This window comes from Scyliorhinus torazame, chromosome 10 (assembly GCF_047496885.1).
Source record: "Scyliorhinus torazame isolate Kashiwa2021f chromosome 10, sScyTor2.1, whole genome shotgun sequence".
Taxonomy (NCBI): Eukaryota; Metazoa; Chordata; class Chondrichthyes; order Carcharhiniformes; family Scyliorhinidae; genus Scyliorhinus; species Scyliorhinus torazame.
Genome location: NC_092716.1, coordinates 222,406,661 through 222,422,784, shown reverse-complemented (window position 1 = coordinate 222,422,784; position 16,124 = coordinate 222,406,661). Strand labels below are relative to the sequence as shown.

General features: G+C 53.1%; 1 protein-coding gene across 6 annotated transcripts in view; it reads right to left on the bottom strand.

The window, feature by feature from the left end:
* The window catches only part of tub (TUB bipartite transcription factor), a 589,124-nt gene that overhangs the window by 18,109 nt on the left and 554,891 nt on the right, over positions 1-16,124 (bottom strand). For 5 of the 6 annotated variants that reach the window (XR_011933096.1, XM_072466434.1, XM_072466437.1 and 2 more), the window contains 2 exons: positions 13,399-13,497; positions 1,852-2,023 (listed from right to left, as the gene is read on the bottom strand). Coding sequence is in view for 5 of the 6 variants with exons in the window: in XM_072466434.1 (XP_072322535.1) it covers positions 1,852-2,023; positions 13,399-13,497 (271 nt within the window). In the remaining variant the exon portion in view is untranslated. Of the gene's footprint in view, positions 1-1,851; positions 2,024-12,631; positions 12,770-13,398; positions 13,498-16,124 lie in introns of those variants that run through there. The other variant, XM_072466438.1, reaches the window with a different exon arrangement.

The window sequence follows — 16,124 nt, the reverse complement described above, 5'->3', positions numbered from 1 at the left end:
GCCACATTCCATATCCCCCATCCATTCCCCCCGGGGCAAACCTATGGTTGTTTCTTATCGGGGACCCCCCCAAGGCTCCAGTCTTTCCCCTATGCCATCTCCACTGTCCCCAAATCTTCAGTGTAGCCACCACCACCGGGCTTGTGGTGTAGTTCCTCGGTGAGAACGGCAATGGGGCTGTCACCATAGCCTGTAGGCTAGTCCCCCTACAGGACGCCCTCTCTAATCTCTTCCACGCTGCTCCCTCCTCCTCTCCCATCCACTTACTCACCATTGAAATATTAGCGGCCCAATAATACTCACTTAGGCTCGGTAGTGCCAGCCCCCCCCCTTATCCCTGCTACGCTGTAAGAATCCCTTCCTCACTCTCGGGGTCTTCCCGGCCCACACAAAACCCATGATGCTCTTTTCAATCCTTTTAAAAAAAGCCTTCGTGATCACCACCGGGAGGCACTGAAACACAAAGAGGAATCTCAGGAGGACCACCATCTTAACCGCCTGCACCCTCCCTGCCATTGACAGGGATACCATATCCCATCTCTTGAAATCCTCCTCCATCTGTTCCACCAACCACGTTAAATTTAACCTATGCAATGTGCCCCAATTCTTAGCTATCTGGATCCCCAGGTAACGAAAGTCCCTTGTTACCTTCCTCAGCGGTAGGTCCTCTATTTCTCTACTCTGCTCCCCTGGATGCACCACAAACAACTCACTTTTCCCCATGTTCAATTTATACCCTGAAAAATCCCCAAACTCCCCAAGTATCCGCATTATTTCTGGCATCCCCTCCGCCGGGTCCGCCACGTATAGTAGCAAATCGTCCGCATACAAAGATACCCGGTGCTCTTCTCCTCCCCTAAGTACTCCCCTCCACTTCTTGGAACCCCTCAACGCTATCGCCAGGGGCTCAATCGCCAGTGCAAACAATAATGGGGACAGAGGGCATCCCTGCCTTGTCCCTCTATGGAGCCGAAAATATGCAGATCCCCGTCCATTCGTGACCACGCTCGCCACTGGAGCCCTATACAACAGTTGCACCCATCTAACATACCCCTCTCCAAAACCAAATCTCCTCAACACCTCCCACAAATAATCCCACTCCACTCTATCAAATGCTTTCTCGGCATCCATCGCCACTACTATCTCCGTTTCTCCCTCTGGTGGGGCCATCATCATTACCCCTAACAACCTCCGTATATTCGTGTTCAGCTGTCTCCCCTTCACAAACCCAGTTTGGTCCTCGTGGACCACCCCCGGGACACATTCCTCTATTCTCATTGCCATTACCTTGGCCAGGACCTTGGCATCTACATTTAGGAGGGAAATAGGTCTATAGGACCCGCATTGTAGCGGGTCCTTTTCCTTCTTTAAGAGAAGCGATATCGTTGCTTCAGACATAGTCGGGGGCAGTTGTCCCCTTTCCTTTGCCTCATTAAAGGTCCTCGTCAGTACCGGGGCGAGCAAGTCCACATATTTTCTATAGAATTCGACTGGGAATCCATCCGGTCCCGGGGCCTTTCCCGCCTGCATGCTCCTAATTCCTTTCACCACTTCTTCTACCTCGATCTGTGCTCCCAGTCCCAATGTGTACTATAGTTAATCATGCCATATAATCGACATGCAGCAACAGCCTCTGAAGTTAAGGAAATGTTACAATCACCCAGGAAATGGGGAATAATGTGCTTTGAAGAATGGAAATGCTCAAAGTGATGGTGAAATTCTTCTTGTGACTACAATTTAAAATACAATGTTTAATCCTTCTCACTGAAGTATAGTTCCATGATCTGGTACCATGTTCAAGTGCTCATTCACCTCTAGAACATCCCATACAGCCATAAATGTGCTACTTACGATCATTGTCATGAATAATCTGGAAATTCTTCACAGAAGCCTGTGTAACCCGGCCATGGAAATTAAGGACATAGGATTGAGTATCGTCGTTCCACACTGGAGTTTTATTGTGCAGCTCAATTACGCTCTCTGTGTTTTTGTTCTGCCATCCTGCCAGCAACGTTTCATGCTCCTTCATCAAAAAGAGAAAATAAAATTTGTTTGAAAAACTTTGCAAATGGACGAGGGTCCATGACTGAGTAAAGCCAGTTTTTTGACAAGGGAATACATTTCACCTTGTGCAACACAGCAACATTTTGTCACAGGTCTAAATAATCCCCTCAAGTAAATTTTCTCGTAACACTTTGAGCTGGACCAAACATGTCGATGTCCTAATTCCGGGGTCATCTGTGGGTCACATGGCCATTCGTCCGGGTGGCGGGACTTTCTTAGAGGTCTTCCAACATGCAGCCAATTAAAATTTGATGAGGGGAAGTTGGTCTAGAATAGGTGGCAGGCGGGAGTTCATGCCAGCAGGTAGATTGATATACCAGCTGCACACATAGAGGGCAGAGGAAGGAATGCAGCAGAAGAGAATCTGTGGATGAATTGCTGCAGCAACTGGAAGCATGGCTCCAAGATTCAGTGACATCTCCCTGAAGGTGATCCCACAGGAGACAAGAGAATGGAGAAAAGCTCTGTACCCAATGAGGAGGAGGAGGAGAAGGTCAGCAAGCCTGAGGAAGAAGACATGGCTGGGGGTGACTGAGGAAACCAGCAATCACAGGGTCACACAAATATTGGCGCAGTGCCAGAGGTGATTCAGACGAGATGCGTGGCGTGCATGATGGCAAGGTGGCAGAACTGAATGTCTTATGGTGGCCATGTTGAGATGACTGATCAATACAAAGGAATCACCAGGGTCACTATGCACAGTGAGACACAGAGTTGTGTCATGCTGGAGGATAATGACCAGTTGGAGGTACTCACTGTAGTGTCAAGGCTGAGAAGTCGTTTGCAGTTGGTTTCCGAAGGGTGTGGTGATATTTTAAGGGGCGTAATCTGACTAACACAGCTGGGCCATGAAAGATGTGTGAGACTGTGAGCAGGATTCTGCGAAAACGGGGCTATGTCCCCACGCTGGTGGGAAAACTGGCCCCGAGAGTGAGGAATTCTCCAAGTTTTGGGGGGCTAGTTTGACGTCGGAGTGGTTGATGCCACTCCAGCCGGCGCGGGTTTGCGCATGCGCGGAACGGCCGGCATGATCTCACGCATGCGCGGACCGGCCGGCGTATTCCGTGCATGCGCAGATCGCCGGCGTATTTCCGCGCATGCGTGTGGGTTCTCTTCTCCGTGCCGGTCCCCGGGCAATATGGCAGAGCCCTACAGGGGCCCGGCGCGGAGGAAAGAAGGCCCCCCCACGGAACCAGCCCACCCGCAGATCGGTAGGCCCCGATCGTGGGCCAGGCCACCGTGGGCCCCCCCCTCCAGTGTTGGATCCCCCTTTGTCGTCCCCAAGACCGCCCCAGCACACTTACCTGCCAGGTCCCGCCGTGCGTGAGGTGAGTAATTCATGCCGGCGGGGCTGGGCAAAACTGGACTGCCACTCGGCCGGTGTGGCGGGAATCCTGCTGGCCCCCGAAAAATGGCACCGGAGAATAGGGCAGCCGGCGTCGGGGCGGTGCGGCGGGATTCGCGCCTCCCCTCCCCCGGGGATTCTCCGACCTGGCGCAGGGTCGGAGAATCCCGGCCTGTGTAGTTCTGTTGTTGTGGGAGAAGCGAGCTCAATGCAGGAAGTGGAGATCCGCAGGAAGTGGAGATGGGCGGGAGCTGGTGATGGACAGGAGGTGGTGATGGGCGGAGTACTGGCGATAGGCAGGAGGTGGCAATGGTTGGAGTGCTGATGAGAGCTGGGAGGTGGCGATGGGCGGGGGGGGGGGCTGGTGATGGGCGGGGACTAGCGTTGACGGGAGGTGACGATGGGCAGGATGTGGCGATGGGCAGGAGGTAGTGATGGTCAGGAGGTAGCGATAGGCGGGGGGGGCTGGCGATGGGCAGGGACTAGTGATGACGGGAGGTTATGATGGGAGGGATGTGGCGATGGGCAGGAGGTAGTGATGGGTAGGCGGTAGCGATGGGCGGGGGCTGACGTTGGGCAGGGGGCTGGCGATGGGCGGGAGGTGGCGATGCGTGGAAAGTGTTGTGCTCTTATTACTGTGCTCCTGCAGATGACAGCGGAAGCAAGGGAGATTGTATGGGTTCTAACAGGGCAATGTGTTGTGAGGTTTATGTGGAGATCATAGAGAGCAAGAAAAGCAATGGTCGCATGTACCATTTCTTCTGACAATTATTAGAACTGGCACATCTTGATGACCAGAAAAAGATTCCAATCTTGGACAGTTAGGGGACTGTGGCTGGATTTGGAGGTTGTTAACAGTGTTCCTGTCTCTCCTCTCAGGGTCGATCGTGGATGAGGTACCATCAATACCATTCGAATCACATGAGCCTCAAGAGGGGGAGACACCATCTGAGGGGACAGCATTACACCAGCCTAGCCACCCTTGACCAGTGCATGTCCTTTCACGCCAATGGACGTTGTTTAGAGTGGGTGGCACCAGCTGGTGAGCAGGGCAGTCAAACTTTCAAATCTTCTAAATTAGGCTTTGCCTCCGCTGCTTCTGTCAAGGTTTAGCTTTCAGGTTTTACACCTCTCCCCTCAGGTTTCCTTTGTCTGAAAGACTTTCACACAAACGCCGAGGTCCAGCCACCAATTTCCACAATTATTTCAAACAATTTCTCTGAAACTGTCTGAGGATTGAACCCTGCGGCACCCCGCTAGTTACAGTTTCCCAGCCAGAGAAGTACCCATTTATCCCGACCCTCTGCTTTCTGTCAGTCAGCCAATCCTCAATCCAATCTAGTACTCTACCCACAATCCCTTGCGATCTCACCTTCTGGATCAGTCTTTTATGCAGCACCTTATCAAACGCCTTCTGGAAGTCTAGATATACCACATCCACAGGTTCCCCATTATCCACCTTGCTGGTTATGACCTCAAAGAACTCAAGCAAGTTTATCAAGCATGACTTACCCTTCATAAAAGCATGCTGACAATGGCGGATTGAGCTTTGTCTTTCCAAATGTTCAGTCATCTCCTCATCAATGATTGATTCCAGCAACTTTCTCACCACAGAGGTCAAGCTAACCGGTCTATAGTTTCCTACTGTTTGCCTCTTGCCCTTTTTGAATAGGGGTGTCACATTTGTGTTTTTCCAATCCACTGGGATCCTTCCAGAATCCAGGGAATTCTGAAATATCATAACCAATGCATCCACTATCTCTGCTGCCACCTCCCTTAATACCCTAGGGAACAGGCCATCAGGACCTGGAGACTTATCTGCCCTTAAACCTATACCTTATTTTTCATGTTTACCAATACAAATATAAATCCTTAAAACTACCTTGATGGTTGGTAGAAAGTGTTGAGATATTTGGGTCTCTCTCAGGATGTATGTGTGATGGCACCTTCCTGGGAGCCTAGCTTACTGCTGGAGGATCCTTTTGTAGTGATTACAAACAATTTGAACATTGAGTGAGTAGAACCTCTTCCTGTTCACAAAGGCACCTGGCTGCTCTGAGGGAGGCTGTGCGGTAGCACAGTGGTTAGCACCGTTGCTTCATAGAGCCAGGGACCCGGGTTCAATTCCTGGCATGGATCATTGTCTGTGCAGAGTCTGCACGTTCTCCCCGTGTCTGCATAGGGTTCCTCCGGGTGCTCCGGTTTCCTCCCACAAGTCCTGAAAAGACGTGCTTGTTCGGTGAATTGGACATTCTGAATTCTCCCTCAGTGTACCCGAACAGGCGCCGGAGTGTGACAACTGGGGGATTTTCACAGTAACCTTTTTGCAGCATTAATGTAAGCCTACTTGTGACACTGATAAAGATTATAAGATACAACAACTTGTATCCTCTGACCTGAGCCTGCCTTTAGTAAACTCAGCAGAATTCAATGGCTGCGAGTTTCAGATACCACTCACTGCCTCACTTGAGCAGGTGAGGCTATTAACATTCCAGGAAGTCCATGTTCCCCATGGATAAAAACTGCAAATTCCTGGTCACTTAGCTCCTTAGCAACCTCTACTGGCTTCGTGCCACCAGCCTGTGCAGCTCACGCCCCAAATCTCCAAGGGAAATTTGGCCAGTGGGGGGGGGGAACCTTGGGAGTCTGTTCTGATCCATTCTCCCACACCATTTTGTTCCGTCCTCCCACACAAATGTTTCCCTCTCCCACCACCTACTTCCAAGCCCATGGCGCCAATAAAATCCCACCCCTTATATGAACTGAGGAGGATAGAGATTATGTAAAACTCTGAATGGCTGGTCTTCCACCTGGCAACCAGCACCAGATGTTAAAGGGGAACAAAAGAGAAAATAACTTGGACAGTAAAGAAATTAAAAGGGTTGTTGCTATGAATAGACTGGAATATTGTCTTATCACCAGGAACTGAATGATGCCAGCTTCTTCGTTAACTGATTTGGAACTGGACAAGAATCTACTGTTGACACAAAACCAGAAACTCTAACTGCTGAAGTCGAGCACAGCTCAAATTTGAGAAGTTACCTTACCGGTCAATTTGCATGATTGGTCAAAGTCAGCAAATTAGCAGCAGACCTGTAGTGTCACCAACTTTCAATGACAGTTTTAAAAGCTAATAGATAAACATCAGGCCATTGCCTGGTCTTGATGATTAAATGGTACAGAAGCCGCCTTCTCCATCAAATCGCACCACACAGTTCAAAGAATTAATTCAAAAGCAAGCAAATTCGCAGACACAGTAAACAACAGCAGATTTGTTTACGATGACTTCATGTAAATAACCTTAATGCAGTTAACAGAGCAGGAGCAGATCCATGAGGTAGCCTGTACTTAGTCAGCAGGATTAGCACAATCTCCACTCGACTGAATAGACAATGGACTCGATGGACTAATTAAAAAATGTTTCCCTCCAGCTAAATGAGAAATTAATTATCACAATTAGCCTAGAATTTCTTCTCCTGAGTACTAATAGTAACAGCTTGCTGATAAAAAGCAGCAGCTTGGTGCCTGCCAGGAGGAAAAAGTAGTTTGGAAAAAATGCTAGTTTTGTGTAGATTTAGTTACAGAGATAATTGCATCCCACGGCTGATTTTCAATGCCATCAACCCTGCCCCTTTATTCAAACATTTAACAAAATCACATTCAAGTTGATGAACCACCAATGGCGGAGATTACGGCCACCATAACATAATGGTGCACGCACTGCATTGGTCAGAATGTTAATGTGCACGCACTGCATTGGTCAGCCCCTTGGGTTTGATCACCTGCCATCCGACTCTGTGGCCAATTCCCTCCACAAAGCACGGTCAGGGCCCCCAGTCGATGCACTTTTAACAAACCTGAATCGAGCCCGATCTCCCCTCCCCAGGACAGGATTCAGGTTCTGGATTCAGAACGCGACAACTCTGAACCGGGAATCTCAGTCAGAAATGGTCTGTACTCTGATTTTACACATTAAAATCAGCTGGCTCTGCCCAATAATCCAAATAGTGAACACCAACATGCCTCAGCTACACTTTGCATTTGGCCTAGATAAAGGAGGCCTTTCATGTTCCTCTTGGTGCTCTGGTTTCCTCTCACAAGTCCCGAAAGAAGTGCTTGTTAGGTGAATTGGACATTCTGAATTCTCCCTCTGTGTACCCGAACAGGAGCCGAAATGTGGCGACCAGGGGATTTTCACAGTAACTTCATTGCAGTGTGATGCTTGATCGATAACTCCTGAAGCGAGATTGGAGACAATTGAAGGCTTTATTGTACTAGATGGTTCCCCCAGCAGCGCAGGTACAGAATGCAGCTGCTGGAGAGACACAGGCTCTTATACTCCGCCTTACTGGGCGGAACCAGCAGGCAGGCTTCACCAATGAAATAGCAGTCTCAGGTACCTCCCACACCAATGGTCTTACAGCATTATTCAGGGTACCGTAATACCCCTAATACCGACTACCACATTCACCCCCTGTTAAAAAAAGAGTCCGGCGGGGTGGTGGTCTTGCGTTATACAGTGGTAGAGGTGTAGGTTATGGTGGTACCCGGTATACATTAGCACAGTGTTTTGCCTCGTTACATGTCGCAACTATTTACAGTAATTATTTACAGTCAGAATGAAGCAATTAGTCGATCGGGAAACCCTGGTCGTCCTGTGCGATTGTCGTTGCTTTGGCGGTGATGCAGGCGCCGCCTCGGGCAGCCGTGGCTCCGGGAGCGTGGCTTCAGCTTCTTCAGCAGCTTCATCACCCCGAGATGGGACCAGTGGAAGAACCGATCCACCTGGGAAGGGGGCGGCTGTAGGGTGTGCCAGTGGGGGGGGGGGGGGGGGGCGTCGGTAGTGGAGGTGTGGGTGGGGACCCAGCGGGCGGCAGGTTCCGTAGGGAGACCGTACCCTGTCGGCCGTCGGGGTACGCCACATAGGTGTATTGAGGCTTAGCGTGCAGGAGGTGGACCCTCTCGACCAATGGGTCCGACTTGTGCGCCCGCACGTGTTTGCGGAGCAGGATGGGTCCAGGAGCTGCCAGCCAGGTTGGGAGCAAGGTCCCAGAGGAGGACTTCCTAGGGAAGACAAGGAGACGTTCGTGAGGGGTTTGGTTGGTCATGGTACACAGCAGTGATCGGATGCAGTGGAGAGCATCCGAGAGGACCTCCTGCCAGCGGGCGACTGGGAGATTCCTGGACCTCAGGGCCAGTAGGACGGTCTTCCAGACCGTTCCGTTCTCCTTCTCCACCTGCCCGTTTCACCGGGGGTTGTAACTGGTCGTCCTGCTGGAGGCAATGCTCTTGCTGAGCAGGACTTGACGCAGTTCGTCGCTCATGAAGGAGGACCCCCTATCGCTGTGTTTGTAGGTGGGGAAACCAAACAGCGTGAAGATACTGTGGAGGACTTTTATGATGGTGGCTGCGGTCATGTCGGGGCAGGGGATGGCAAATGGGAACTGGGAGTACTCGTCAATCACGTTCAGGAATTACGTGTTACAGTCGGTGGAGGGAGGGGTACTTTGAAGTCCATACTAAGGCGTTCGAAGGGGCGGGAAGCCTTTATCAGGTGCACTTTCTCTGGCCTGTAGAAGTGTGGCTTGCACTCCGCGCAGATTTGGCAATTCCTGGTGGCGGTCCTGACCTCCTCGATGGAGTAGGGTAGGTTGCGGGTCTTAATGAAATGGAAGAATCGAGTGACCCCCAGGTGGGAGAGGTCCTCGTGGAGGGCCCGGAGGCAGCCCACTTGTGCGTTGGCACAAGTGCCATGGGATAGGGCATCAGGAGGCTCGTTTAGCTTCCCGGGACGATACAAGATCTCATAGTTGTAGGTGGAGAGCTGAATCCTCCACCGTAAGATCTTATCGTTCTTTATCTTGCCCCGCTGTGCATTATCGAACATGAAAGCAACCGACCGTTGGTCAGTGAGGAGAGTGAATCTCCTGCCGGCCAGGTAATGCCTCCAGTGCTGCACAGCTTCTACTATGGCCTGGGCCTCCTTTTCAACTGAGGAATGGCAGATTTCTGAAGCATGGAGGGTGCGTGAGAAGGCCACGGGTCTGCCCGCTTGGTTGAGGGTGGCCGCCAGAGCTACGTCGGATGCGTCGCTCTCGACTTGGAAGGGGAGGGATTCGTTGATTGCGTGCATCGTGGCCTTTGCGATGTCCGCTTTGATGCGGCTGAAGGCCTGGCGAGCCCCTGCCGACAGGGGGAAAACTGTGGATTGAATTAGTGGGTGGGCCTTGTCCTCATAGTTGGGGACCCACTGAGCATAATACAAAAAAAATCCCAGGCAGCGTTTCAGGTCCTCGGAGCAGTGGGGGAGGGGGAACTCCATGAGGGGGCGCATGCATTCGGGATCTGGGCCTATAACTCCATCATGAATTAGGTAGCCGAGGATGGCTAGAAGGTCGGTGCTGAATATGCATTTGTCCTTGTTATATGTTAGATTAAGGATTTTTGCGGTATGGAGAAATTTTCGGAGATTGGTGTCGTGGTCCTGCAGATGGTGATGTTATTGAGGTACGGAGACGTGGCCCGCAAACCGTACCGGTCAACCATTCGGTCCATCTCCCGTTGGAAGACCGAGACTCCATTTGTGACACCGAAGGAAACCCTTAGGAAGTGGTAGAGCCGCCCATCTACTTCGAATGCAGTGTATTTGCGGTCGCTAGGGCGGATGGCGAGCTGGTGGTAGGCGGACTTTTGATCCACCGTGGAAAAGACCTTGTATTGTGCAATCTGATTGACCAGATCAGATATGCGGGGGAGAGGGCACGCATCGAGCTGCGTATACCTGTTGATGGTCTGACTATAATCGATGACCATCCAATGCTTCTCCCCGGTCTTTACAACCACTACTTGAGCTCTCCAGGGGCTGTTGCTAGCCGCAATAATACCTTCCTTCAGTAACCGCTGGACTTCCGACCTAATGAAGGTCCGGTCCTGGGCACTGTACCGTCTGCTCCTGGTGGCAACGGCTTTGCAATCCGGGGTGAGGTTCGCAAACAGGGAAGGCGGATCGACTTTGAGGGTCGCGAGGCTGCAGACAGTGAGGGGGTGTATAGGGCCGCCGAATTTAAAAGTTAAGCTCTGGAGGTTACATTGGAAGTCTAACCCTAGGAGCGTGGCTGCGCAAAGGTGAGGAAGGACGTAGAGCCAGTAATTTTTAAACTCCCTTCCCTGGACCGTGAGGTTCGCTATGAAGAACCCTTTGACCTCTACCTAGTGAGACCCGGAAGCCAGGGCGATTTTTTGGTTGACTGGGTGGATGGGAAGAGAACAGCGCCTTACCGTATTGGGGTGTATGAAGCTCTCTGTGCTGTCGGAGTCGATCAGACAGGATGTTTTATGCCCGTTGATGAGCACGGTCGTCATCGCAGTCGAGAGTGTTCAGGGCCGAGACTGGTCCAGGGTCACCGAGGCAAGTTGTGGCAAAATTTGGATGTTTTTCTCGGGCGGTGCGTGGTCATCCGAGTCGGGGTCGCGAGAGTCCAGCCAAGATGGTGGTGCCCACTGGTCGCACATGGCTGGAGGTGTACAAGATGCTGGCGCCCATCCGTTGCACATGGTCCCCAGGGAACAAGATGGCGGCGCCCAGAGGCCGCACGTGGCCCTGGAGAAGGAAGATGGCGGCGCCCGCTGGCCGCACGTGGCTCGTGGAGAGAGTTGTGGTGGCGGTCCTGGTTCGCCCCCGGAGACCGCGGCGATTGCCCGGGCCTGGCATACTGCCACGAAATGGCCCTTTTTGCCACACCCTTTGCAGATGGATGAGCGGACCGGGCAGCACTGCCGGAGGTGCTTGGCTTGCCCGCAAAAATAGCAGCGGGGCCCCCCGGGGTTGCCTGGCAGTCTCGCAGCACAAGCTTATGGGGGAATGGGGGATGCATCGGAGTCGGCCGCAGGGGTTTCCATGCTGCCCAAGGGGCTGCCGCGCGGTCAGGGACGAAAGCGTGGGCGTTTCGGAAGGCCACATCCAGGGAGCTAGCAAGGGCCCGTGCCTCCTTGAGGCCTAGTGTCTCTTTCTCCAGCAATTGCTGGCGGATGTGGGAGGACAGCATACCTGCAAAAAAAGCATCCCGGATCAAAGGTTCTGTGTGGTTGCTGGCCGAAACTTGCTGCCAGTCACAGTTCCTCCCTAACACCAGGAGCACATGGTAGCACTCCTCCAGCGATTCCCCGGGGATTTGTCGCCTCAGCGCTAGCAGATGTCGGGCATAGACCTGGTTTACTGGGTGAATGTAGTGTCCTTTCAGCAGGGTCATTGCGGCCTCGAAATCGTCCGCATCTTCGATGAGTGTGTAGATCTCTGGGCTCACCCTCGAGTGGAGAACTTGCAGTTTCTGGTCCTCCGTAGGTTCAGTCGTGGCCGTCCTGAGGTGCCCTTTGAAGCACACCAGCCAGTGTTTGAAGGTTGTCGCTGAGTTTGCCGCGTGGGGGCTGAGTTGCAGACACTCTGGCTTGATCGGAGCTCCATTCTTTAAAATCTAGTACAATAAATTGATGCTCGATCATTAACTCCTGAAGCGAGATTGGATGACAATTGAAGGCTTTATTGGACTAGATGTTCCCCCCAGCAGCGCAGGTACAGAATGCAGCTGCTGGGGAGACACAGGCTCTTATACTCCGCCTTACTGGGCGGAACCAGTAGGCAGGCTTCACCAATGAAACAGTCTCAGGTACCTCCCACACCAATGGTCTTACAGCATTATTCAGGGTACCGTAATACCCCTAATACCGACTACGACACAGTGTTAACGTAAGTCTACTTGTGACACTAATGAAGACACTAATAAAGATTATTAAAATAGCGGTAACACGGTAGCACAGTGGTTAGCATAGTTGCTTCACAGCTCCAGGCTCCCAGGTTCGATTCCAGCTTGGGTCACTGTCTGTGCGGAGTCTGCACGTTCTCCCTCTGCCTGCGTGGGTTTCCTCCGGGTGCTCTGGGTTCCTCCCACAGTCCAAAGCTGTGCAGGTTAGGTAGATTGGCCACGATAAATTGCCCTTAGTGTCCAAAAAGGTTAGCTGGGATTGCTGGGTTACGAGGGTAGGGTAGAGGGGTGGGCTTAAGTAGGGTGCTCTTTCCAAGAGCCGGAGTAGACTCGAGGGGCCGAATGGCCTCCTTCTGCACTCAATTTCTATGATTATCATTATTATTACAGGATAGGAGGAGTTTTTCAGTCACTGGTGTTGGTGTGGTACTGGTTCTCGTTCGTCAAACTCCATTCGCTCCAGATCCTTTCCTATTCCTCAAATACTTACCAATTCTCTTTCAAGGAACATTCTAGTTATTGCCTCACAACCACTATAACTCATCCCATGGTCTGAAACCAAAGAGAAAATGCGGGAAAATCTCAGCAGGTCTGGCAGCATCTGTAGGGAGAGAAAAGAGCTAATGTTTCGAGTCCAGATGACCCTTTGTCAAAGCTTTGTCAAAGCTTTCATCCTGTATCTGTTGACTGCAACGTTCTACGACGTTAACCAAACAAAAACTTCTGCAGTCTATAAATTAAAAGTCTATTTTTCCACCTGGACCTTTGTCTCATTCTGCATGGATATTAAGGATTGAAAATTTCAGAATGTCAAACCATGATCGCACCCTTACTCTGCCTACAGTTTGGACTTGGCAAAACATAGCAACAGAGTGAAAAATCATTATTCATGCTGACACACAAATCACATTTCCAGTTTTGTAAGTGATGAGATCTCTGAATGACGTTGCATTTTAAACATTAGACAGATTCGTACTGAACCATCCTCCTTTCGTGAAATAGGGGCGGGATTCTCCGACCATTGGGATTCTATTTTCCCACTAGGCGCGCACCCCGCCCACGGGTTTCCCGGCAGCTTGGGGTGGCTTCAATGGGAAATAGCATTGACAAACTCCTGCCGCCAGTGAACGACGTGCCGTGACACACGCGGCTGGAGGATCAGAGAATCCCACCCAATGTCCCACATGATTGTGGATTTCAAATGGAGCCTGTGACTATCTCACAACTTACATTGCGTGGCCTGATGGACACTCTTTCATGATCCATGTTCATGCCAGGAATGATTACACTCATCTTCCGAGGTCCCTTGAAACCCAGAACATTTGTTTCCTAACAAGGAGAAAACAAAGAGTTATTTATATTTCAGCAATATTAACCAATCAGATTTTAATAAAAAGCCAAGTCTTCACAAAGCCACGATCATGGGCCGGTATTCTCCATAGCCTGATGCCGAAATCGGGATTGGCGAAGAATGGCCTCTGATACCAGAATCGGGGCAGGCGCCGGTTTGACCGCGGTTCGCGATGCTCCGCCCCCTCCAAATCGGCATCATCGGGACGCGCACCGCCATTGCCGCACCATCAGCCGGCCCACTGGCAATTCTCCGCCTCCGATGGGCTGGGTTTCTGACGGTGTGGGCCACGTGTGGTCCCAGCGGTCAGGAACCTGGCGTGCCGGCTGCGGGCAGTGTCTGGCGCTGCCACACTCGGCCGGGATCGCTGGCTGGGGGGCTTCTGCTAGGGCTGGGGGGAGTGGTGGGGGTGGCCAGGGGGTGGGCTGTGGGCCCCCACCCCCCTCATCCCCCCAGATCCCCCTCACCCCCCTCAACCCCTCACCTCCCCCACAATCCCCTCCACCCTCACATCTCACCCCCATCCATCTGTCGAACCATACATGCCGTCTTATGTTCTTACAGGACCTGCCGGAGATGGTCCCGCTCCATCCAGAGCCCCCCCGCCCCAGCCAGTGCCAGAGCCGGAGTCCCCCGGATGGCAGAGCACCGATGGGCAGAGCAGCCTGAACACCAGCTCTCTGCCCGAGACCCAGGAGATCCCGGAGTTCGGATCAGAGGAGGACACAGACTTTTCATCATAGCTGTCTCCAACACCCTCCACCATCTCAGAGACTATCACCTCGGTTGGGCAAACTAGTGAAGAGGCTCCTGGGACACAATCTGGTGCGCACCGCACAGTCGGTCCAGTACAGCAGGTGGAGGTAGGAGCAGCCGAGAGGCCGGACAGTCGGAGGGCAGGCCGGTCCCAGGAACCAGCTGCTGCCCAGGCGGGTCCCGGGCTCCTGGAACATCCAGTCCCACCACAGTGGTGATGCAGACAGGGACCCAGGGACTATGGGAGGGGGTGACGGCCGGGGTCCAGCACCTGCGGACGCAGGAGGAGGAGTCCATCCGGGTGCAGGAGCAGGGGGTGGTGCCGGTCATGCGCGTCACCCAGGCCAAAACCGCACGGGTGGCGTCCGCGGTGGGGGCGACGGTGTCGGATATGGTCAGTGTGTGCAAGGCCTGGGGCATTCTGTGCAGGTGGGGGCCGAGGCCCAGGACATGGCTGCCCACTCACAGGTAACCATGTGCCAGAGCCACCTGGAGATTGCAGCGGCGCTCCTCATCATGGCCCAGTCACAGCAGGCCATGGCTGAGAGCATTGGTGGCATTGCCCAGGCGCAGGCCGGGGTGGCGCAGTCACAGAGGGAGGTGACCCAGTCCCAGTGGGACATGGCCCAGTCCTAGAGGGACGTGGTCCACTCACTGGCTGATGTGGCCCACACCCTGAGGGACGTGGCCCACTCACTGGGTGATGTGGCACAGCCCCATCACGCATATCCCTCCCCACCTCCGTACCCTGGCCCTGTCGGCTCTCCTGGTCCTGGCGCACGTCCCTGCTGCCAGAGGCACCGTTGGCTGGCACTGCCCTCACTGGAGGCTGCTGTCGATGTGGCCCTGGGTGATCCCCGGTTGCTGGCTGCTGGTTGGGGTGGGGTGGTCCTGGTGCCCATCCATGTGCCACATCAGCTAGTGAGTGGGTGTCATTGTAGCGGGTTTCTGCGTCGGTCTGTGGTCTCCGTATAGGCGTCATCAGCCACGACCGCACTGGAGGGTGGGGGTGCACCTCGAACATGTCGGGGATCACCGAGTGCACCAGTATGAACGGGTCATGTACACTGTCCAAGCATCGGGCGCAGACATGCATAATCCACACCAGCTGAATGTTCATGGAGTGGTACCCCTTCCTGTTTGTGAACAGCAGCCTGTTATCCGTCAGCGGCCGCAGGGTGACATGCATGTCATCGATGACCCCCTGGACCTGGGGCATCCCGGCGATGGCAGCGAGCCTTGGGCATTGTGGTGTGTGCAGTCCACAGGGTACTGGATGTAACGTTCCGCCTGGGCATACAGGGCGTCAGTGATGGCATGGATGCGCCTGTGCGGCGATGCCTGGGAAATCCTGGATAGGTCCCTACCCACCGACTGGAACAACCCAGTCACCTTGACGACCACCGGGGGCGGGTGACCTCCCCCATACCCCTGCGGTGCCAGGTGTGCCATCGTTTGGCAGACATGTCTGACTCTCTTATGGGTGTTTATGGTGGGGGTGGTGGGGGACCTAGTGGGGGTTGGTGGGCAGGAATTTTGTGGGGAAGGTAGCCCTCTGATGGACTTTAGGGGTAACTCCCTAAAAAGCTCCCCCCATGGCCCACCCACCACAAGGTTCACCACGCCAGGGCCACGCTGGGAAATACCAGCATCAATTTTTTCCCACGTGAATCCCTGCCCAGAGGACCAGAGATTCACACAGGCTTGGAGAATCTGGTTCTCAGCCCATTAATAGGATGCAAATGAGTCAATTTGATCTAGCATCCTCCCATTGGCACAGGGAGCAAACCCCAATGCTGCCGCCAGCGGGAGACTGGATCATCGGAACTGGATTCTCTGCCGCATCAGG